The sequence below is a fragment of the Geotrypetes seraphini genome, chromosome 8 (genome assembly GCF_902459505.1).
Source record: "Geotrypetes seraphini chromosome 8, aGeoSer1.1, whole genome shotgun sequence".
Taxonomy (NCBI): Eukaryota; Metazoa; Chordata; class Amphibia; order Gymnophiona; family Dermophiidae; genus Geotrypetes; species Geotrypetes seraphini.
Window position 1 is genome coordinate 88,472,466 of NC_047091.1, and position 23,874 is coordinate 88,496,339.

The 23,874-nt window shown below is 43.5% G+C and overlaps 1 protein-coding gene across 3 annotated transcripts in view; it reads right to left on the reverse strand.

The window, feature by feature from the left end:
- HNRNPM (heterogeneous nuclear ribonucleoprotein M) overlaps positions 1-23,874 on the reverse strand; it is a 238,142-nt gene that overhangs the window by 150,170 nt on the left and 64,098 nt on the right. For all 3 annotated transcript variants that reach the window (XM_033956537.1, XM_033956539.1, XM_033956536.1), the window contains exons 3-5: positions 8,930-8,982; positions 7,680-7,687; positions 7,487-7,580 (exon numbers count right to left, since the gene is read on the reverse strand). In XM_033956537.1, coding sequence (XP_033812428.1) covers positions 7,487-7,580; positions 7,680-7,687; positions 8,930-8,982 — 155 coding nt within the window. The remainder of the gene's footprint in view (positions 1-7,486; positions 7,581-7,679; positions 7,688-8,929; positions 8,983-23,874) is intronic.

A 23,874-nucleotide genomic window follows, 5' to 3' on the forward strand; every position in this document is an offset into this window, starting at 1 on the left:
GCGGAATCGACAGTCCCAGGCTTCAAAAGCAAACTAGATGCATATCTCCTTGAGAAAGGCATATAAAGATATGGTGGCTATAAAATAAACCAGGTGTATACCTGGCGGGGCCTCCGCGTGTGCGGATCGCCGGACTTGATGGACCGAAGGTCTGATCCGGAGATGGCGCTTCTTATGTTCTTATGTTATCATTTAGAATGAAAATTTAGGTTCTTACCTTTGATAATCTTCATTCTGTAATAGAGAGCTGCACGGGAACGGGGACGACGGGAATCCCGCGGGATCCGCGGGCATCCCGCGGGTTCCCCCTTTGGGTCACGGGGATCCCATGGGGACGCCCCTAGGGTCGCGGAGATCCCGTGGGGACGCCCCCTAGGGTCGCGGGGATCCCGTGGGGACGCCTCCGAGGGTCGCGGGGTTCCTGCGGGGCTGGATGTACTCAGTCGCGCGGCTCTTCTCCCTACCTTCTCTGCTTGCAACACAGAGCCGAACGGAAGTCTTCCCGACGTCAGCGCTGACGTCGGAGGGGAGGGAGGGCTTAAACAAAGCCCTCCCTCCGACGTCAGCGCTGACGTCGGGAAGACTTCCGTTTGGCTCTGTGCTGCAGGCAGTGCAGGTAAGGAGGAGAGTAGCCTCGCGGTTCGAGTGGCTAGCAAGGGAGGGGGCGGTCCGCCCCGCCACACCCCGCCCCGGTTGCAGCACAGCCGGCCAGGTCCCCTTACTTTTGTGGCACTTCCCCGACCGACCGACAACAGCCCCGGTCCGACAATCCTCCCTGCCCTGTAGCCGCGAATCTAAATTATCTTCTTACAGCAGCTGTAATAAGGTAATTTAGATTCGCAGTTAAGGGCAGGGAGGTTTGTCGGACCGGGGCTGTTGTCAGTCAGTCGGGGAAGTGCCACAAAAGTAAGGGGACCTGGCCGGCTGTGCTGCACCCGGGGCGGTAGAGAAGGAGTGGGGAGAAGGACGCTGAAAGGCCATGGGGAAGACGGGAGGAGGGGGGGAAGGACTCTGAAAGCACTTGAAGACAGAGGAGGGAGAAGGACGCTGAAAGCACATGGGGAATACAAAGGGGTGGAGAAGGACGCTGAAAGGCCATGGGAAGGGCGGGGGGGGGAAGGAAAGCACTTGTGGAAGACAGAGGGGGGAGAAGGATGCTGAAAGCACATGGGGAAGACAAAGGGGTGGAGAAGGACGCTGAAAGGACATGGGGAAGACAAAGGGGTGGAGAAGGACGCTGAAAGGCCATGGGAAGGGCGGGGGGGGGGGAAGGACTCTGAAAGCACTTGTGGAAGACAGAGGGGGGAGAAGGATGCTGAAAGCACATGGGGAAGACAAAGGGGTGGAGAAGGATGCTGAAAGCACATGGGGAAGACAAAGGGGTGGAGAAGGACGCTGAAAGGACATGGGGAAGACGGGGGGGGGTGTGGAGAAGGACGCTGAAAGGCCATGGGGAAGACAGAGAGGGAGAAGGACGCTGAAAGGACATGGGGAAGCAGAGGGGGGAGAAGGACACTGAAAGCACATGTGGAAGACAGAGGGGAGAGAAGGACGCTGACAGGACATGGGGAAGATGGGGGGGAGAAGGACGCTGAAAGGAAATGGGGAAGAGAGAGTAGGGAGAAGACACTGGCAGGGAAGAAGACAGATGCCAGACTATGGGGGAGCGGAGAGAAGAAGATGGGTGCCAGACCAATTTGGAAGGGAGAAGAAAGGGAGAGGCACAGTAACAGAGCAAATGGAAGATGCAGAAGGAAGAGAGACAGTGGATGGAAGGAATTGAATGAGAACATGAGGAAAGCAGAAACCAGGCAACAAAGGTAGGAAAAGAATTATATTTCTTTTTTTTTATTTTGCTTCAGGATAAAGTAGTATATTAGTTGTGTTGATAAAAATTTATAAACATTAGAGGCTCTGGTAGAAACCCATTTGCAAAGTATGTATTCTTCCCAATTAATATTTTCAAATTAATAAAGTCTTTTTGCTTATTTGTAAATGGGTTTCTACCAGAGCCTTTAATTCAGTAGCATAATTAAATGAAATAACTATTTCTGAAGTTTATATGGACGGGCGGGGACGGAGGGGATTCCTCGCGGGGACGGGTGGGGTCGGAGGGGATTCCTCGCGGGGATGGGTGGGGACGGAGGGATTCCTCACGGGGACGGGTGGGGACGGGTGGGATTCCTCACGGGGACGGGTGGGACTTTGGCGGGGACGGGTGGGGACGGGTGGGATTTCTGTCCCCGCGTAACTCTCTATTCTGTAAATCCACAGAGGAGTCAGTACGACAGTTGTTTTATCTCAACCCACGAACTAGGTCTTGCAGAAAACCACATTCTTTCTCTGCACTTCCCAATTAGCTAAGGAACATAAAGTCCCCTACAGTTGAGCCCAAAAGCAAATGAATAGCACTGGAACAAAGTATATACACACAGGGGACATAGGAAACTTCCCTGCCAACATAACAGCATTCTGTTCTGCTGCAATATATAAGAAAATAATTAATGAACAGGAAACATGAAAAACAGGCAAGAACATGGCAGCAAAATGGAACAAACCTGCTGCATGCAACAAGAACAAAATGGAAAAGCCAGCAGTATAGATATGACCCACATCTGTAGAACAATTCCCCACAGGGTCCATCTGCTGGGCAAAAGATACTCAAGTTTGAAAAAAGAAACATCGGAGGCAGAACAAGGCAGTCAATGCAGAAAAACTGGCTCCTCCATGGATTTACAGAATGAAGATCAAAGGCCTGGAAGAAAGCCAGGATCACCAAAAAGGAAACAAGCAACGGCACCACCCGGTCCCTGGCACACCACTGCTGGACAGGAGTCTTGACACAAGTTCCCATAGTAGAGGGCTTCTTTGACCTCAACAGAGTGGCAATGATCATGTCTGAGTAACTTCTCAGAATCAAGGCTTGACTAAAGCACTGGGGATTCTCCACGGGAACTGAACCTGAGTGAGGAGGTCTCAAAGAGAGAGCATGAGCTTCCAGTTCTTCTGAAGTTGGAGAATGTCGCATGCCATCCTGGAGAAACGTAGGACAGCCAGCCGCCATACTAGCCACGAGGTCATACCAGCCCCAAGGTCATGGCAGCCCCTTGCCAAAAAGAGTTTGGCATGGAGAGCATTTGCCAAAAAGGGGAGCCTGCTCAAAGTCACCTTAGAGGTTGAATCTCCAGTCCAGTGGCAGATCCAAAACTACCTGCGAGCCAACACTGCATAAGCTGAGACCTTGCCTAGAACCCTTGAGGTCATATACGGTATCTGCTATATAGAAACATAGAAAGATGACGGCAGATAAGGGCTACAGCCCATCAAGTCTGCCCATACCATTGACCCACCCTTTTAAGTCTACTGGCCCCTAAACTTTACTGACCTGCTCTATTAAGTCTATATCCTAGCAACCCTATTCATTGGTATGACCCTCGCAGTGATCCCACATAGGTATCCCATTTATTCTTGAACTCTGGGATACTGCGGGCCTCGATCACCTGTACTGGAAGCTTGTTCCAATGCTCTATCACTCGTTCCGTGAAGAAGTACTTCCTGACGTCTCCACGAAACTTCCCTCCCCTGAGTTTGAGCGGAGGTCCTCTTGTGTTCGAGGGTCCTTTGAAAAGAAAGATATCATCTTCCACCTCGACTCGTCCCGTGATGTACTTTAATGTCTCAATCATGTCTCCCCTCTCCCTACGCTCCTCGAGAGTATAGAGCTGCAATTTGTTCAGTCTTTCTTCGTACGAGAGACCCTTTAGCCCCGAGACCATCCTGGTGGCCATCCGCTGAACCGACTCAATTCTGAGCACATCTTTACGGTAATGTGGCCTCCAGAATTGCACACAGTATTCTAGATGAGGTCTCACCATGGCTCTGTATAATGGCATCATGACCTCAGGCTTCCTGTTGACGAAACTTCTCTTGATACAACCCATCATCTGCCGTGCCTTAGATGAAGCCTTCTCCACTTGAGTGGCAGTCTTCATGTCTGCACTGATGATCACTCCCAAGTCTCGTTCTGCCGTAGTCTTGGTCAAAGTTTCTCCATTCAAGGTGTAAATTCTGCATGGATTTCCATTTCCGAGATGCATGACCTTACATTTCTTGGCGTTGAAGCCCAGCTGCCAGATAGAGGACCAACTTTCTAAAGTACGGAGGTCCTGTTCCATAGTATCCTGTAGATTGTAGCCGTTTACGATACTGCATAGTTTGGTGTCATCAGCGAATAAGGTTACCTTGCCTTGAAGCCCTTGAGTCAAATCCCTAATGAATATGTTGAAGAGGAGTGGACCCAGGACTGAGCCCTGCGGCACTCCGCTGGTCACTTCTGACGTTTTAGAGAGGGTACCGTTAACCATCACCCTCTGAAGTCTGCCACTTAGCCAATCTTTAACCCATGTAGTTTGTGTTACTCCTAACCCCATTGATTCCATCTTGTTCAGCAGTCTGCGGTGTGGGACGCTATCAAAAGCCTTGCTGAAATCAAGGTATACAACGTCTAAGGACTCTCCCGAGTCCAGCCTTATTGTTACCCAGTCAAAGAAGCTGATAAGATTGGACTGGCAGGACCTACCCTTGGTGAATCCATGTTGACTGGGGTCCCGGAGATTCCCCTCATTCAAGACCGTATCTAATTTATGCTTAATTAGTGATTCCATGAGTTTACACACTATTGAAGTGAGACTCACCTGTCTATAGTTCGCAGCCTGAGCCTTGCAACCCTTTTTATGCAGAGGAACGACGTTGGCTGTTTTCCAGTCCAACGGAACTTTCCCCGTGCTTAGTGAGAAATTGAAGAGCACAGCCAACGGTTCCGCCAGAACATCTCTTAATTCTCTAAGCACTCTTGGGTGTAAATTGTCCGGTCCCATGGCCTTGTTCTCCTTGAGCCTTGTCAGTTCGCTGTAGACGTCTTCAGGTGTGAACTCAAAATTCTGAAACGGGTCTTCCGCAATTTGTTTTGTCTTCAACTGTGGTCCGTGTCCCGGTGCCTCACAGGTGAAGACCGAGCAGAAATATTCATTTAGTATTTCGGCTTTTTCAGAATCCGCCACCGCGTAGTTTCCGTCCGGTCTTCTAAGGCGTACTATGCCATCTGTGTTCCTTTTCCTATCACTAATATACCTGAAGAAAGATTTGTCCCCTTTTTTAATGTTTTTTGCCAAAGTTTCTTCCACTCGAAGTTTGGCCTCCCTAACTGCTGTTTTGATCGCTGCAGACCTGGTCTTATATTCTATTTTAGTTTCCCTTTGCTGCGTACGTTTGTAGGAAAGAAATGCTGTTTTCTTCTCCTTAATGAGGTGCGAGATCTCCTCAGTGAACCATTGGGGTTTATTGTTTCTTTGCCGTTTGTCTATAGATTTTATGTAGCGATTAGTAGCTTCGTGTATGGATGATTTCAGGTACGACCACATAGCATCCACACTACCGGTCTCTGCTTGGTCCTGCAGCATCTGATGGACGAAATCTCCCATGCGTGTGAAGTCGGTGCCCCGGAAATTAAGTACCTTTGTTTTTGTGATTGATTTAGGGAATCCTTTCCTAAGGTTGAACCATACCATGTTATGGTCGCTGGAGGCTAGTGTATCTCCTACCAAGACCTCCGAGACGCTTTCCCCGTTGGTGAGTACCAGGTCAAGTATCGCCTGGGCCCTAGTGGGCTCCGTTACCATCTGTTTTAGTTGTGCACCATTTATGGAGGCCAAAAGCCTCTTGCTGTTACTGGTGGTTGCTGAACATGTGTTCCAGTCTGCATCAGGCATGTTGAAGTCCCCTAGCAGTACAGTGTCGCCCCGTAGAGTGATATTCTCTATGTCTTCTATTAATTCCGTGTCCATGTCTTCCATTTGTCTTGGGGGTCTGTATACCACACCAAGATACAGGCATTTATTGCCACCTCTTACCAGGTTAACCCAGAGGGACTCCCCAGTGTATTTGACATCTGTGATCCTGGTGGTTTTGATGTCTTCTTTAATGTATAGTGCTACCCCACCACCTAACCTGCCCTCTCTGTCACGACGAAGTAGATTGTACCCCAGTATAGCCATATCCCACCCATGTGAGTCCGTAAACCATGTTTCGGTTATTGCCACATCTAGGTTGGCATCCCTTATTTCAGTTTCCAGCTCTAGAATTTTATTGCCTAAACTGTGAGCATTAACATACATGCCCCTCCACACATTGTGTTTGCTAGGTCGCTGTAAGGCGTTTTCCACCTGAGTCTGTGTGGCTCCTAGAGAACTGTTTGCTATGTGGGCCCTTACCTTGGAAGCAGAGTGTCGACTCATCCCATCAGGATAGTTCCTTTCCGCACCAGTACATGAGTAAGTACCCTCCCCCAACTTACCTAGTTTAAAGCCCTACGAAGCAGGCGGGCTAGTCGGTGTCCAATTCATGGACCTATATCAGCTCCTCAACCCTAGAGGACCTGGAGGCGGCGAAGTCCAAAGCTTTAGTCCCCTCTCGTGTGACGCAGAACATGGACACTCCTCCGACGGAAGACTGGTGCAATCCACACATGAAGTCATCAGATTAGAGGTTGAGTCCATCCCTAACAATTTTTCACAAAAACGAGAGGTAACAAGGCAGGGAGAAGAAGCTGGGAGAAGAAAATGATCGATAAAATCCAAGATGGCCACTGGAATTAAATCTGCGCCAAAAACAGCCAATGAAAATGAGTTAGAAAGATAAAATTTGCTGAAATAGGGGTTTCAGAGCTGGGAGATCTGAACCCTAACCCCAGAAAGTGATAAACACCATGTTTTTAGACAACCCCCTCCCCCAGCCCGATTCTCGCATAGGAAGTAATGGGGCTGTACTCACAAATCTCCAAAGTGCCTGCCTCACAGCACTATCTTGCAACAGCCAGCAGCAATGAAGGGAAAGGAATTTCTGCCTCAAATTTTCTCCAAACATAGCAATCTTCATGATCTTCAGGCTGCTAGTTGGACGAACCCCAACTGAAGCCTTGCCACACGACCAGGGGCGGGAAAACACAACCTGTGGCCTTATACCCCAAAGGATCTTACCCATGCACAGCCTGGGCTTAAGCCTCTGACAAGGTCAGTAGGCAAGCTTGTTCCCAGGGGAAGAGACCCCGAGCCAAGAGATGGCACAAGCAGGCTGGCTCCACAGGTCCACCCAAAGTTGCCCTGTGAAGCTGTAGTCCGACTCCATGGAAACTGCATCCTTTCCCAGGCAGAGAACCCATCCGAAAGGGGTTTCAAACCACCGAAGCCACTGAAAAAGGACGAACTTAAGCAAATAAGAAAAAGCAAATCAGAAGACCTTCTGCATGGTCCGCTTGCAGAAATAAGAACTGTAGAAGAATGTGTTTTCTGCAAGACCCTGTACATGAGTTGAGATAAAACACCTATCTTACTGATTCCGGCGTGGATGTAATGAAGATGGATTAAAAACCCCAAACAAGTTTTAAAAACCTAGAGAGACTCCAACACAAATGAAATTCTCTACCACTTACTTCTTTAGCTTTCAGAGGTCTTCCGTTAAGCATATATTTGTTCAGAACTTCAGCAGCCTTTCTCATATTGTCTTCTTGTTTAAACTCAACCACCCTGTCAAATAAAATATTCATGAGTTAATTTTTTCTGTCTTCAAAAACATGACTATAAAATCAAACAAACAACAACACACACCTCAAACATGATACTTACGCGCATCCCTGGGTATGCAGAAATCATAGCAGAGTAAAGGGGAGGGGGGAAAAAAAAGAACAAATTAAACACATAATCAAGTATTTCAGTATTCCTAAATTTACAGGCTTTTTTTTTTTTAACATTTAACCTAACAGCTTAGAATCAACATAATAGATAGCATAAATATTTTAACTTCATATACAGAGAATGACACGGGGACAGAATTTGTCCCCGTTCCCGCAGTTAACTGTGGGAAACCATCCGTGTCATTTTTTAAGGAGGGAAGAATCAGAGTATGAATAGGCACAGCTATTGACCCTCAAAAGCCTTACATTGTAGGACTGAGATTGAGATAGACACTAGAGAATGACACAGGGACAAATTTGTCCCCGCAGGAAACTCGATTTCCCCGTCCCATCCCCACAAGTTTTGTCACTGTCCCTGTCCCTTTCCTATAAGTTTTGCCTTAAACACATAAGCCTCAAACACTTATGATTTTAAAGTGTTTGAGGCTTGTACAGATGAGGACAGAGATTGCAGGAATGGGACAGGGACAGGAAAAAAAAACCTGACAGGATAGGAGAGTTCCCGGGGACGGGGAAAAATTTGTCCCCGTGTCATTCTCTAATAGACACTAAAGAATGACACTGGATGTTTCCCACAGTTATCCACAAGGGGAAATTCTGTCCCCTTGTCATTCTTAGTGTGGCCAATTCACATTTCATAGTATTTCATTAACCATTTTACTTCAAAATCCCCCCCAGGACCATCTCATCTACCTGTGCCAGTATTTCTAGTCTCCTGCGTCAAAACTTGCAGTGATTTTGTCTCATCTGTTCCTGTGCATACATGCACACAAAAACCTTAACATCTACTACCGTGTAATACATTTGGGCCTCTTAACAGGTTTGATTACAGATTTTGTCAAACAAAGGTGTAACATTGTCAGCTACTGTTAATTCTGTCTACTGAACTTCCATGAACAGCCACCAGTAAGCTTCCTGTATAAATACACTTCACATGAAAATGCTTCTACAAGGTTCCATGCAGAACCCAAGCAAACAACGGCACCAATTATGGTTCACGATCACCTATGAAAAATGGAATACTATTTTTATCTGAAAACCCCTCCCCCAAAGATAGTAGTCTGTGCCAAACATTATCTGCCATGAAGTACCCAATTACCTTCCTGAATTCATTTCATACCACCATAGTTACATTTTGTCATGTAGTAAATCCACAGAAGAAGTAGTTCTCTCAACACTTACCCTTGACTTTCCTTCAGCGTCCATTAAGAGCTCCACGTATGTTACCTCACCAACTACAAATCAGATTCCAGACGACACATATACCAAGGGAAAAAAGCCAAGAAAACAATGGGAATTTAGAACAATCATCAACCTTGAATGGAGCCTGAGCCCTATAGAAGCCCAGAAGCACTCCATGTTCCCTAAACCACCACACTGGGCATTACAGGTGTGCAGTAAATCTCGAACATGCTAACGATATGCCATTGATTCTTCTCCCACCACGGCAAGCTGAGTTTCCTACCAATCAAATCACTCAAATACCAAATCACTAAATACAAAACACTGAAATGGCTGCTGAGCTGGAAGCAAGTCCAAAAATATAGATTTGTGATTGACTGTAAATTTGAACTGGCTAAAAGAAAGATTATATACCTTTACAAAGTTTTAAACATACATTATCACAGCTTCATCCTCAGACACTTGTAAGGACATTAGTAGTTAAAAAAATCAGCACATTAATAACTATTGTAGTTACTATTTCAGTTAACTAATTTTACTTTTAGTTAAGTAATTATTTTTAAGTTGCAGCTCTCTGGTGAGTGCCGAGATCCCCATTTAATAACTATTGTAGTTACTATTTCAGTTAACTAATTTTACTTTTAGTTGAGTAATTATTTTTAAGTTGCAGCTCTCTGGTGAGTGCCGAGATCCCCATTTAATAACTATTGTAGTTACTATTTCAGTTAACTAATTTTACTTTTAGTTGAGTAATTATTTTTAAGTTGTAGCCCTCTGGTGAGTGCCGAGACCCCCATTGTGTCTAGCACCAGAGATGTTATGGCACACTTCTAAACTGAATGGCAACCTTCCCCTCACTACCTACCCCCCCCCCAAAAAAAAAAAAAAAAATCAACTGGTTCATTAGTTTATCTCCTAACCCACCCCCAAGATGCTGCTTATCTCCCCTTCAATTGTACAATAGAAAGGAGGCAGGCATGACTCCCATTCACTCCTATCCCTAATTAAGTATGTCTTTTTAGTACAAGAAGTTTACAAATGTTCACTAATATTATAAACAGTATCATCCTACCAGTAGATGAGGCAGAGAAACAACTCTTTTCTATGATATTACCAGTATAAATGAGTGCTGCAGCCAGAACTTGTCAGTACACTACTGCCAAAGCAAACTTTATGTAAAGCTACTAAGTGAACCTTCTACAGATTACTACAGAGGGAAATCTGTGCAATTAGCAATGCAGAACTGGTGCACGTTAGTTTATTTTTCTTTCCATTAGTTCCAACCGATGCTATTTAACTTATTTATAAACGATCTGGAAATTGGGATGACGAGTGAGGCGATTAAATTTACAGATGACACTAAATTGTTCAAAGTTGTTAAAATGCATGCACTGTGAAAAATTGCAGGAAAACCTTCGGAAATTGGAAGACTGGGCGTCCAAGTGGCAGATGAAATTTAATGTGGACAAATGCAAAGTAATGCATATTGGGAAGAATAACCCAAATCAGTTACCAGATGTTAGGGTCCACCTTAGGGGTTAGCATCCAAGAAAGAGATATGGGTGTCATTGTACACAATACGATAAAACCTTCCGCCCAATGTGCGGCGGCGGCCAAAAAAGCAAACAAGATGCTAGGATTTAAAAATGGGTGGTAAACAAAGACTAACGATATTAAAACGCCTCTGTATTGCTCCATAGTGCGACCTCAACTGGAGTATTGAATTCAATTCTGGTCTTATCTCAAGAAAGATATAGTGGCACTAGAAAAGGTTCAAAGAGCGACCAAGATGATAAAGGGGATGGAACTCCTCTCGTGTAAGGAAAGACTAAAGGTTAGGGCTCTTCAGCTTGGAAAAGAGACGGCTGAGGGGAGATATGATTGAAGTCTACAAAATCCTGAGTGGAGAAGAATAGGTACAAGTGGATCAATTTTCACTCTGTCAAAAATCACAAGGACTAGGGGGACACTCGATGAAACTGCAGGGAAATACTTTCAAAACCAATAGGAAAAAAATGTTTTCACTCAGAGAATAGTTAAGCTCTGGAACGTGTCACCAGAGGTTGTGGTAAAAGCGGATAGCGTAGCTGATTTTAAGAAAGGTTTGGACAAATTCCTGGAGAAAAAGTCCATAGTCTGTTAAGACATGGGGGAAGCCTCTGCTTGCCCTGGATCGGTAGCATGGTATGTTGCTACTCTTTGGGTTTGGCCAGGTAATAGTGACCTGGATTGGCCACCGTGAGAATGGGCTACCGAGCTGGATGGACCATTGGTCTGACCCAGTAAGGCTATTCTTATGTTTATAGATCAATCCAGAGACTTGTGAAATTGTGCCCATCTACCAGCAGGAGAGAGAGAGAGAATACCAGAGCTCTGCCTTATAGTTATTTGTGCAGCATCCTCACTTCCAGTATTGCTTGATAAAAGAGCAATAGAAAAATCACTAGAAAAATATGAAATCTTCTGCCCGAAAAGAATAATGAAACCCAGTCTCAGAACTAGACTCAGACTGCAACTGTGAAGCCAACATGCATTCCTGAACCCAAACTAGGTCACTATTCTCATGTCCCCTCTCCAAAGCTGAACCACATCAAAACAGGCAGTTCAGTCACCGAGAGCACCCAGGGGATGGCTATGGTCCGAGTACAGATGGAAGGGGAACCAGGACGGAGGGCAGAGGTCTCTGTACAGACCGAGGCCATCCCCTCAAAGAGGTCTACAGTCTCAACGCAGACAGAAGTAATGGATCAACCAGACGAAAGCCTTTTGATGGAGCTGAAGAGCCTGAGAGAGGAGGTTCAGCGTCTAAGGAGCATCCGAGATGACGAGACCTTCATCGATGGAGTCATCCAGGAGCTGTCTCAGATCGCTGAACAGGAACCTGACAAGACCACCCTGGGAACACCCAAAGCGTCCAAAACGGCCACCTTGAGACAAACCGCTGGAATGCAGGAAGTGGTTGGGGACGCTGACTCCTGGCAGCTGGTGACTTCCTCCACAGGAAAACGCAGAGGACCTAACTCTGTCTCTTTTTCTCTCACACAGGACAGCTCTACATCGACACAACAAATCGCCCTGAGGAACAGATATCAACTGCTACAGGAAGGTCCAGAGACAGAGGTACAAGAAGATGTTCAGCAGACGATTCCAGCTCCGGAATCAACTGTACGGCTTACCCCTAAGAAGCGCAGAGTGGTGGTCATCGGAGATTCACTGCTGAGGGGCACCGAGGGACCAATCTGCAGACCAGACCTACAATCAAGAGAGGTCTGCTGTTTGCCAGGGGCCAGGATCCGGGATGTCACTGCTTGCCTTGACAGACTCATCAAGCCCCGAGACCACTTCCCCATGATTCTAATCCACGTCGGAACCAACGACACCGCCAGGAGCACCTCGGACAACATACCTGAAGACTTCAGGGCCCTGGGGGAGAAGCTGAGGAGGATGGATGCGCAGGTAATCTTCTCCTCGATTCTCCCAGTGAAGGGCAAGGGCAGAGCCAGAGAGGATCGAATACGGAGGGCGAACGACTGGCTGCGAGGATGGTGCAAGGAGATGAGCTTCGGGTTTCTGCACCATGGAGAAGCACTGCAAGGGCTACAGGGACATGACGGGCTACACCTGACCAGAAGAGGGAAGAATGTCCTTGGACACCGTCTAGCCCGCCTTCTCCACAGGGCTTTAAACTAGGTAAGTCGGGGGAGGGTACAGGCATAAACAACATACCTGGCGAATTAAACTGCCAATACTTTTTTGAGGCTGAGGTAAGTAGTCACCAAAATTCTGGGTCGGGGGTGAGTGCACACACTTTCAAGTCGGGAGTAGGGTCACATCATATTTATGGGTCACATTGTAATTCTGGGTCTAAGGGGAGTACACACTGTAGTTCTGGGTATATGGGGAATACACATTGTAGTTCTGGGCCTAAGGAAAGCACAAATAACGCAAACAATGCTAAAGGTGTTCAAATAGCTCAAGCAGAAATATCCCCATTGAGACGTAACAAAAATACAACGTGGAGGGCTATGTACGTCAACGCACACAGTTTAGGAAACAAGATCCTGGAATTGGAAACAGAAATAAGGAATGCCGACCTGGATGTGGTGGCGATATCTGAGACCTGGCTCACAGACTCCCACGGGTGGGATATGGTCATACCGGGTTACAACTTGCTTCGCCGGGACAGGGAGGGCAGAATGGGAGGAGGTGTAGCATTATATACTAAAGATGACATTAAGGTCACGAGAATCACAGATGTCCAGTATACTGGGGAATCCCTTTGGGTTAATTTGGCCAGAGGGAAAGACAAATGCTTGTATCTTGGCATAATTTACAGACCCCCAAGACAACAGGATGACCTGGATATGGAAATAATCGGAGATATAGAAAATATCACCTTGCGTGGGGACACAGTATTGCTATGTGACTTCAACATGCCTGATGTGGATTGGGTTACACTTACCTCTGCTTCCGGCAGCAGCAGGAGGCTATTAAACACTATGAAGGGAGCAAGACTCAGGCAACTGGTGTTGGAACCAACAAGGGATCAGGCAATACTGGACCTGATACTTACCAATGGAGAAAGTGTCACAGAGGTCTCGGTGGGCGACACATTGGCCTTCAGTGACCACAACATGGTATGGTTCAATCTCAGGAAAGGTTTCACTAAATCTACCACACTGACCAAGGTCCTCAAATTCAAGGACACAAATTTCAAAGAAATGGGAGACTTCGTTCACCAGGCGCTACAAAGCCAAGCAGAAACTGATAATGTGGAAGAAATGTGGTCGACTTTGAAAGCCACCATACAAGAAGCAACAAACCGCTATGTTAAATCAGTAAGTAAACGGCGAAGGAACAATAAGCCACAGTGGTTTACTGCGGAGATCTCAGACCTCATCAAGGAGAAGAAAAAAGCATTCATCTCTTACAAAAAATCAGGGAAGCAGGACTCTAGAGCAGACTACCTGACCAAATCAAAAGCCGTCAAAACAGCAGTCAGAGAGGCTAAATTCCACATGGAAGAGTCTCTGGCAAAGAACATCCAGAAGGGAGATAAATCCTTCTTCAGGTATATCAGTGACAGAAGAAAAAACTCAGGCGGGATTGTAAGTCTTAGGAATCCAGACGGAGACTATGTGGATAAGGATTCGGAAAAAGCCCAACTATTAAATGAAGCTGTGAGCTATGGAACGGGGAGTGGGTTTGGGAAAGGTAAGGGGATGTTGGCAAGGTAAGATAAAGAGAAGAAAGCAGGACCCAGAGGTGGAGGGGAAGGACAGAGGAGAGGAGTAATGTAGGACCCAGCCTCAACTTATATATATGTCACAGCATTTTTGACCATTTCTAGTCCTGAAATTGCTCTTGAATTATAGATGAGTATATATTGTACAGTAGGTCACAAGATGAAGATTTACACATCTAGTTGGATCAAGGGGAATGAGAAAAAATGTTAGATAAATGAGGAATATAGATGAAATTAAAACGCAAAATGTCAATATACTATGCAGCATAAATAGCCAACAAGGAAAATCAGTAGCAGAATTTGTAAAAGTTATATTCATTTGCTAAGAGGACCTAATATATTCTTATCTAAAGAGGCAATCATAACTGGCCCAAAATCAAATCAGGACGAAGGTGAATGAAGATTTAAGACTAATCTAACCCAGTTGATCCCAATCCTGTCCCAAGAGAACTGCAGTTAGGTTTTTGAGATAAATGCAATTGTGGGTATCCTGAAAACCTGACTGGCTGGAGGTCCCCTGGACAGATTTGGAAGCCACCCATTTAAATTACACTCGAATATTATACATATCTGTGCACGAGCAGATCTAAGGAAGAAAATAAAAGAGTACACATTAGAAGACAGTATGGATGGGCAAACTTATGGTATATTTGCTGTTTTCGCTTTTTCGTCAATACTCTTAATCAGCAAAGTTTTTTTCCACTGTTATAACAGATTTGTTTCTAAAATCAAGTATTACCAGCAATTTGAATAGCTCCTGATGATGTGCTATTTTCCAAAAACAACCAGTTAGCTAATGAAGCAAATCTTTCTGCTGAACAGCAATCCACATGAATGTTGTTGCAGATCAAAGAAAAGCCACCGACAAAACCTGTATTGAGGAACATAGACTTCCTGTTCTCACTCCACCTGCCATTTGGTACCAGTGGGCTTTCAAGAGATCCTTACTTGTCCCCAAATTGTAATTTGCCTTCTAAAACTTTGCTGTTATAAAAATCGAAACATTTGTATCTATAAAATGATAAATTCTGAAAATTGTGCAACTCAACAGCAGCAGCCATTAGTGGTTTAACAATGTTATATTATACTTCAAAATGAAAACTACATAAATTTTCAAAACACCTCCAATGGCCTTTTAAAAAAATAAAAAATAAAAATCAATCACTGTTGGCAGGCTATTTGTTTGTACTTGAATTTGCAGGTCAGTTCCAATAACATAAGATTACAAGTAAATCTCCAGTACCTGTCACCAGGTTTTCTGCTAGGATACACCAACTGCACCGTGATTCGAAGTCAGTATGCATGTGAACTGGAACTTACATTTGGATACAATGCAAACTTTCAAATCCAGATTTTAAACCACTTAAAAACTGTTTACCAAGAAATCTGAAAGGAAAACAACTCTCCTTATGTTTCTGAATTTATAATTGCTTAACTTAACCAGGAGCAAAAATAACAGCTACCAAAGTTGGGAAATATGGCTAGGTAGGGGCCATGGAAACCAGAATGTGTCAGAATAAGTAAAGTTGCTTACCTGTAAGAGATAAAGTTATACAGCCATATTCTAGTTTACATCACTGACAAAGCCTTGTGTGGCGTACTCCTTCAGCTCAGAGAAGTCTAAATTTGAATGTTTTCATCTCCCTTCCCCCACTGATCGATAATAAAAGCTAAATGCGAACTGGCATGGGATGGTCAATATATATAGGGACCTGGATTGGCCGTGAGAACAGGCTACTGGGCTTGATGGACCATTGGTCTGACCCAGTAAGGCTATTCTTGTGTTCTTATAACCCCTGTTACAGGCAAGCAACTTTGTTTCTCTCCAGAGAGTACTCACAGGAATGGAGTCACTCACTAGTGAGTTTCAAGCTGAAAGTCAGGTAGTTATGCTTGCTTTGGTGGCCGGGGAAACATCTGAATAGACAGGGAGTGCACCAGCAAAGAGGATGCAGAGAATAGTGGGGCCAAAAAGCTGTGTATTGAGCTAATGATCTTGGCAGTAATGTTCAATGAAGGTGTGAAACAATCACAAAGTCACAATACAAGTCATCTGTTATGGAGGCTACTCAGATATTTGCCATGAAGGGGCCTTACTTAGCTTGGAGCACATATGGCTGTGTTCAAGAGGAATTCATTGAGAGAGTGTGTATAATAGAGGGAAATGCAGTCTGAAATCATCTTGCTAGGGTTTGTTTGGAAGCCAGAGAACCAGGATTTCTGAACATTATGAACAGTTCGGAAGGCTTTGAGGTCTTTTGTTCAGTGAAGGTAGCAGAACAAAGCTCACCTGCAATTCAGGGTATGAAGAAAAGCCTCTCAGTCTAGTACGAGGTGGAAAAAAAAAATAAAAAAAGACATGGGTAAGATCACAGAATGATTTAGATCCGTGGTTCCCAACAGGGGCACTATCGCCCACTAGTGGATGCTGAGAAGTCTAAGGGGGCATTTTGTGTCCAAGTCATATTGAGGGGAGTGTTGAGGACCAGCCGCCGCCCCCTTGAGCAATTGGTGAATCCAATGGCCACTGATGGCAGCACTGTCTATGTTTTGATTCTTCAACTTTTGACACTTCACCTTTTTGACGCAAGGCACCCCGGCAGAAACAGGAAGTACATCGGAGAAGAATCTTTAGGACAGTCGCAGGGACTTGGTGAGAATGTTGCTGCATCCAGATACCTCAGAAAACTATGAAGAGCACCCGCGAAGGTGAGGGGAAGGGAGGAAGGTGGCCCGATGAGGGGAAGAGGTTGAGTGGCGCTGAAGGGAAGTGGAGGGAGGGGGGGAAGGGTAACAGATGCCACCACCAAATTTCCCCACCTGGCTATTTTTCATGCCACCCGGCTAGAAAAAATTTCCGGGGAGAACACTGAAATAAGCGAAAAATGAAATTACTACTTACAGTATCTTCGACTTTTACATACATGATGGAGATTAATATCTCTAAAACATATCATGTTTATTACAATATTTCCGTACATATGGATCTCTCTCATAATAATCATATTATCAATATTGTTATTACCTTCTAATAAAATAATTTAAAAATTTTGTCCTTGTTTTCCAATATATAGTATGTACAATATTGTTTATCCAAGGGGGGGTCGCTATCGAATCATTCGCTGAAAAAGTGGGCTCTGATTCAAAAAAAGGTTGGTAACCTATGATTTAGATAAAAATCTAAATCACCTTGGGGAGGAACTTGGGCTAATACTCAGAACTCTAGACGCTAAAAATACTGCAGAACCAGAATACAAAAATTAAATTTTACAATGTTCAACGTTAACAGAATGTAAATGATATTCATACTGTGCAAAAAGAAGGAATGTGCCTGGCACATGCACACAAGAGTTTTGCAGTGTGCATATTGAAGCCCAGAAGTACAGATGTACATCAGCACTGTTCCTCTGTTCCTTAAATAAGCTTTTCAAAATAAAAAGCCACTTAAAATCTTGTATTTAAAATGCAAAAACAGGTGCCAGTCTTCTACTTTTTTTGCTCAGACTCGCACATTTATTCCCTATCCCTGGAACTCAGGTTTGCACCAGCTTCCTTCTTTCAAATAAAATCAAAATCTACAGATTTTACAAGGAAAATTAGGAGAAATCATCCCTTTTAACTCTTCCCCCTCACCCAACACAACCAGCATCAGAGCATGTTTATTTTTAAGCACTGTTTCTCTGAGCATTGAGAGAATAGCTACATCCTTTTGCCTACAAGTAAATGCAATTTGTGCTAATCTTTGGTGCACACACTATGCATGGAATGCTTAGAAGATTCTAGTGCAGGAAAACATTAGTGCTGGCACTAGTCCATCAGTAATAATTTCTAACACTAATGTTAGGTTTTGAACATCTGCCCATTAAGAGTACTGATTTAGATTCATCCCATTAAGCAACACTGGTCTAAGGAAGGCAGTGAACTATTGCTTGGAATTTGCTGACTCAACCTTGTAGGGAGATGGGGACTGTTCCCCACACCTGGATACAAACATTCCAGATACTCATAGGAGGACCAAGTCACTGTGGGGGAAAATCCACACTTCTCTAACCATCATCTCTCAATGGTCATACTGCAAGCCAAAAGGGATCTAGGCCCTTACTGGAGCAGACCCCAACTCTTGAGCAGAAGTGGGTCCACCACTGGCAGATGCTGGATACCTGTATACCAAGGTCTGCAAGGCCAATCCAACACCACCAACAAGACCAGATGAATTTGACATGGAATCCTGAGCAACAAGCGGCCATGGAGGGAAATTAAAGAGGCGCCATCAATGGCCAAGGCATTTAATTGCCGAGAGAGACTGGGTCCTCTGTGACTGAAAGGGCACTCCACCTCCACATTAGCTCTGGACACCAACAAGTCAAACTGAGGCGGCTCCCAGCTGTCAAAAATGGGCTGTAAGGCTTAGAGCCCCAGCTTCCATTCTCCTGGATCCAGTAGAGCATGACTGAGAGAAGTCCACCTGCACATTGTTTTTGCCTGCAGATGTGTCTCCACCAACTGACAGACTCCTGGTCCCACCCTGCTTGTATGCCACCACCATATCATCACTCAGACTACCTTCTCTTTCAAGAGCGACAAACTCCTGCAGAGCCAGATGGACCTCCCGGTCTCCGGGCAGTTCATGGACCGGGATACATTTACAAGGTGCTCTGTGCCACATGTTCAAGGTGGTGAGCTCCCCTAACCAATGAGACTCATATTTGTGGAGACCAGTACCTACTGAGGAGGATCCAGAGGGAACCCTCTCATAAGGTTCAGCAGACAGCCCTGGGCGTGAGCAGGAGAAAATTACTCCCGAGAGGCCAGTGCCCACCAGAGCCTGCTGTAGAAAGCATATGTAAGTACACACCAATGGCACCACCTCCAGTCATAGCTATGGAACTTAAAAGCTGCAAATAGTCTTGGACCATGAGCTACGGAAGTTCACACAACTGGCACATCTGCAACTATAACTTCCCCACTCACTCCTGCAGAAGGAAAACCATCCCCCAGCTCATGTCAAAGTGGACTCCCAGGTATTCCAGAATCTGAGACATGAAGTGGTTCTTGGATCGAATTATGACCCAGCCCAGAAATTCCAAGAGAAGACCTAACTGACCTCCACCAATGAATCTGCTCAAATCAGCCAGTCGACCAAATACGGGTGAACCTGAACCCCTTAGCACTGAGGATGCACAGCCACCACCCCCATCACTTTGGAGAAAATGTATGGCACTATAGCCAGGCCAAAAGGTAAGGCCTAAAATTGAAAATCCTGACCCAGTACACAGAAGTAAATAATCATATAAAGGATATAACCCACTAAATATGGAAAGTGCAATACAAACTTAAATCCTAATCCAGGAAAAGGCCTCAGAATTGGAGCCTACGCGTAGTCCTATCATGGACTGAACTGTCAGCGTAGTAAAACACTCCACGCTCCAGTCATAGGCCAAAAACCTGGAGTCTATAAAGTTTTTTTCTAACTAAATATTAATTTTTGTAAATTTTTTTTCTTTTTTCTCTCTAAGTTAAACCCTAAAAGTCCATATTAAAATATTCATATCAAAAATGTTCAATTAAATAATGTTTTAAATAAACCTTCAGGGTGTATATTCTGCAGTTACTTTATTAACATAGCCTCACACTAACTAAATGTAGACGTTGCAGTTTCTTAAGGTTAGAGAAATGAAAGGAAACATAGTAGCAAATGGTCAAAAAGTCTCATACTGATTTTACAATTCACTTATCTTAAACGGTGTTCATTTGTAGCTTTAGGAGACAAGTCGCAGTCTAATGCCTGTGCACTGGCTATGCCGCCGACGCGGCAGCGTTTCGTGGACAATAATATAAGTCCACTGCTTCAGGGCTAATAGCCAAAGTACATTAAGGCATCTAGAATATAGCAAATAAAGGCATTAGTGTACGTTCTATATAAAGAATACAGTAACAGATGTAACAATACTCACTGCGTGCATGTCAGCTACCAAACATTCTCTAGCAAAAATAAAATGGCGACAGCGTTTAATTTATGCACTTCCATTCAAGGAAGTAGTCATGTGGCACTATGACCTCACAGTCATGTTCAAGTTAGAGCACTGAACTCCTATCAGAATAATGGCATAACTGGAAAGATATATTAATAAAAGTGTTGCCATTCTAAATTTCTGTTAAGACCACAAGGGTCTAAAGTCCCTAATCGATTAATCCAGCGTTGTTCACACTGAGCTAGATAACGTCTATAGTCCCCTCCTCTGGTGTTCCGATCGACAATCTCAATAACAATACCCTTAAGAGAAAGGAACCCATGATTTTTGTCAATACAATGTTTTGCCAACGGAGCAGTAAGCACTTGATTTTTAATGTTACTCTTATGCTCAGTAAGGCGAATGTTAAATCTCCTAGATGTTTGTCCTACATAGAGCAATTTGCAGGGGCATTGTAGAATATATACGACTCCTTGAGACTTACAATTGGAGGTATGTCTTAATTGATAGTTTTTATTATCTCTAGGGTTACAAAATATACTGGTGCTCATCATGATTATACACATTTGACAACTGCCACAGCCATGATGACCTTGGGGAGAACTGTCAGTATATTTCAACAATCCAGGAAGCATAGGTGGACATAAGATTTCCTTAAGATTTCGTTTTCTACGATATGCTATCCTTAGATGGAAATTTTGAAATATCCCTGAGATTTTTAAAATCTCACAATGTTTTCTCAGGGATCTAACGGTTTGATAACTATCATTTGAAAAAGTTAAGACACAAGTCATCACACGTTCCTCCTGAGATGAAGAGTTTTTATTTTTGGGAATCAGTAAATATTCACGATGGTTATATAATGCATGTTTATATGCCGCTGTAACAATTTTCAAAGGGTACCCTCATTGAAGAAATCGATTTTTCAGTATATTAGCTTGCCTCTTATATTCTAAAGTAGAGGAACATATTCGCCTAATTCTAAGGAATTGGGAATACGGTAAACTCTTCTTCAAGGTAGAAGGATGTGCACTAGAAAAAAGAAGTGCAGAGTTACAGTCAGTAGGCTTAAAATATACTTCAGTCTGAAATCTTCCATCTTGTATGGTTATTTGAACGTCAAGGAATGAGATTTTATCAACACTGTAAGAGTGAGTAAATTTCACTTTGGAATGACATGAATTTATATATTGCAGGAATTGGATAAGTTCTTCTTCATCTCCATTCCAAACAATAAAAATATCATCTATATATCGTATCCATATTTTAATCTTATTGAAAAATATAGAGGGATATATCCAGCTCCGTTCAAACTTATCCATAAAAAGATTCGCCAACGAGGGGGCCATAGTGATACCCATAGCTATCCCAGTTGTTTGTTGGAATAGGGAATTCTCGAACATGAAAAAACTGTCTGTAAGAACAATGTTGGCTAATTGAAGCAAAAACTCAGTTGGTACTTTAGGATTTATTCTTTTCTCCAAAGTTTCTTTCATTACATCCATTGCCTCAGCATGTGGAATGATTGTATAAAGAGAATATACATCAATCGTCACCATAATTGAATGGGAGTCCGGGACGATCGTTTCCAGTTTACCAAGGAACTCTGTAGTATCCTGAATATACGCAGTAGTTTGTTTGACAAATGTTTGTAAAAATTTATCAATATATATTGAGGAGGCCTCAAGTAAAGCACCACAATTTGAAACAATAGGCCTACCAGGTGGATCAGATATCGATTTATGAATCTTAGGCAACAGGTAAAGGATCGGAATTTTTGGATAAGGTACATTAAGAAATCTGAATTCTCTTTTAGTAAGAAAACCCTTATCAAGAGCTTGTTTTGTTAGATCATTAATTTTTAACTGTAAAGATGCCGTAGGGTCATCGGTCAAAATGATATAGTCATCACTATGTAGTTGTTTATATGCTTCTTTCAGGTAGAGTTCTCTACTGAGGACAATCTTACCACCTTTATCCGCTCTTTTGATTACTAGATCCTTATCCTGTGTAAGTGCTTTAATGGCTAGATATTCTCTTTTGCTCATATTGTTGTGTTTTCTATAGTTATGTATAGATTGATGATTCTTATCAATATCAGCCATAACTAGTTGATGGAACGTCTCTAATATCGGATCCGTTGGGCCTGGCGGGATCCATGTCGATTTAGGAGTTACAATAGATTCCCCTTTATCAGTAGATTCAGCATCAGTTTTAGAAAAGAATGCTTTAATCTTTAGCACCCGAAAAAATTTTTCAATATCCACCTTTGTCTGAAATATATCAGTAGGGGTACTTGGCACAAAAGAAAGGCCTTTAGATAGTACCAAAATCTCATCCTCAGTTAGAACATGATCAGACAAATTTACAATAGATGATTTATCTACAAGTATTTCAGGCTGAGTGGTACGATACTCAGAATTCCTCAATATAGAGGTCTGTGACTGCTATGGATAATTTTGACCTCGCTGGGAACGCGTCTGTGGTCTTTGCGGTCTCGGATTTGAATATTGATATTGATTTTGATAGTAATTGGGATTTTGATCTTGGGTCTGAGTACGATTACCACCTCTACGCCATCTCCCTCTACGTGATTGTCTTGGACCAGAATTAGATAAGTCCTCATCAGAGCTATTGCTGAAATTAGAGGATTCCGAAGTATGATCGAAAGTCACTTTCTTCTCTTTAGCAGAATGTTCTGGTGCTTTAGGTCTTAACCAGGGATAGACTTTTTGCAGAAGGTAATCCTGTTCATCCCTCTTATATTTTTTAAATGTATGTTTCTGGATTTCCATTCTAAATGTATCCACTTTCACTTTCATATTATCTTGATGTTGTTTGAATTCCACTTCTGTTGAATTTTCTCTCAAAGTTTTTAATTTCTCTTCAATTTCAATCTTCATGGAGGTCATGGCTTTTTTAGTCCGATCAATAACCAATACCATTAAATCTAATGAGCATTTATTGAGAATAGATACCCATTGTAAATTAAATTCAGTGTCATCATTAAACATCCGTGGTTCCTTAAACACACGTAAGCCTCTAGGAATGTATTCTTTTTTACAGTATTCTGTCAAGGTAGCTCCGTGTAATTCCGCACGGATATACCGTTTTGATAACAGTCCCAATTCATCCCATAAAAGAGAGTTATTCATTGTAGATTGTTCCCAATTAAGTGAAGTTGAGGAGTCCAGTACTGAGCTAATGAAGTCTGTGCTAAAACTTAAACCACTTTGCCAGGATTGTTGTGCCATTTTATTAATATACTGGGTAATATTAATCGATTAGGGACTTTAGACCCTTGTGGTCTTAACAGAAATTTAGAATGGCAACACTTTTATTAATATATCTTTCCAGTTATGCCATTATTCTGATAGGAGTTCAGTGCTCTAACTTGAACATGACTGTGAGGTCATAGTGCCACATGACTACTTCCTTGAATGGAAGTGCATAAATTAAACGCTGTCGCCATTTTATTTTTGCTAGAGAATGTTTGGTAGCTGACATGCACGCAGTGAGTATTGTTACATCCGTTACTGTATTCTTTATATAGAACGTACACTAATGCCTTTATTTGCTATATTCTAGATGCCTTAATGTACTTTGGCTATTAGCCCTGAAGCAGTGGACTTACATTATTGTCCACGAAACGCTGCCGTGTCGGCGGCATAGCCAGTGCACAGGCATTAGACTGCGACTTGTCTCCTAAAGCTACAAATGAACACCGT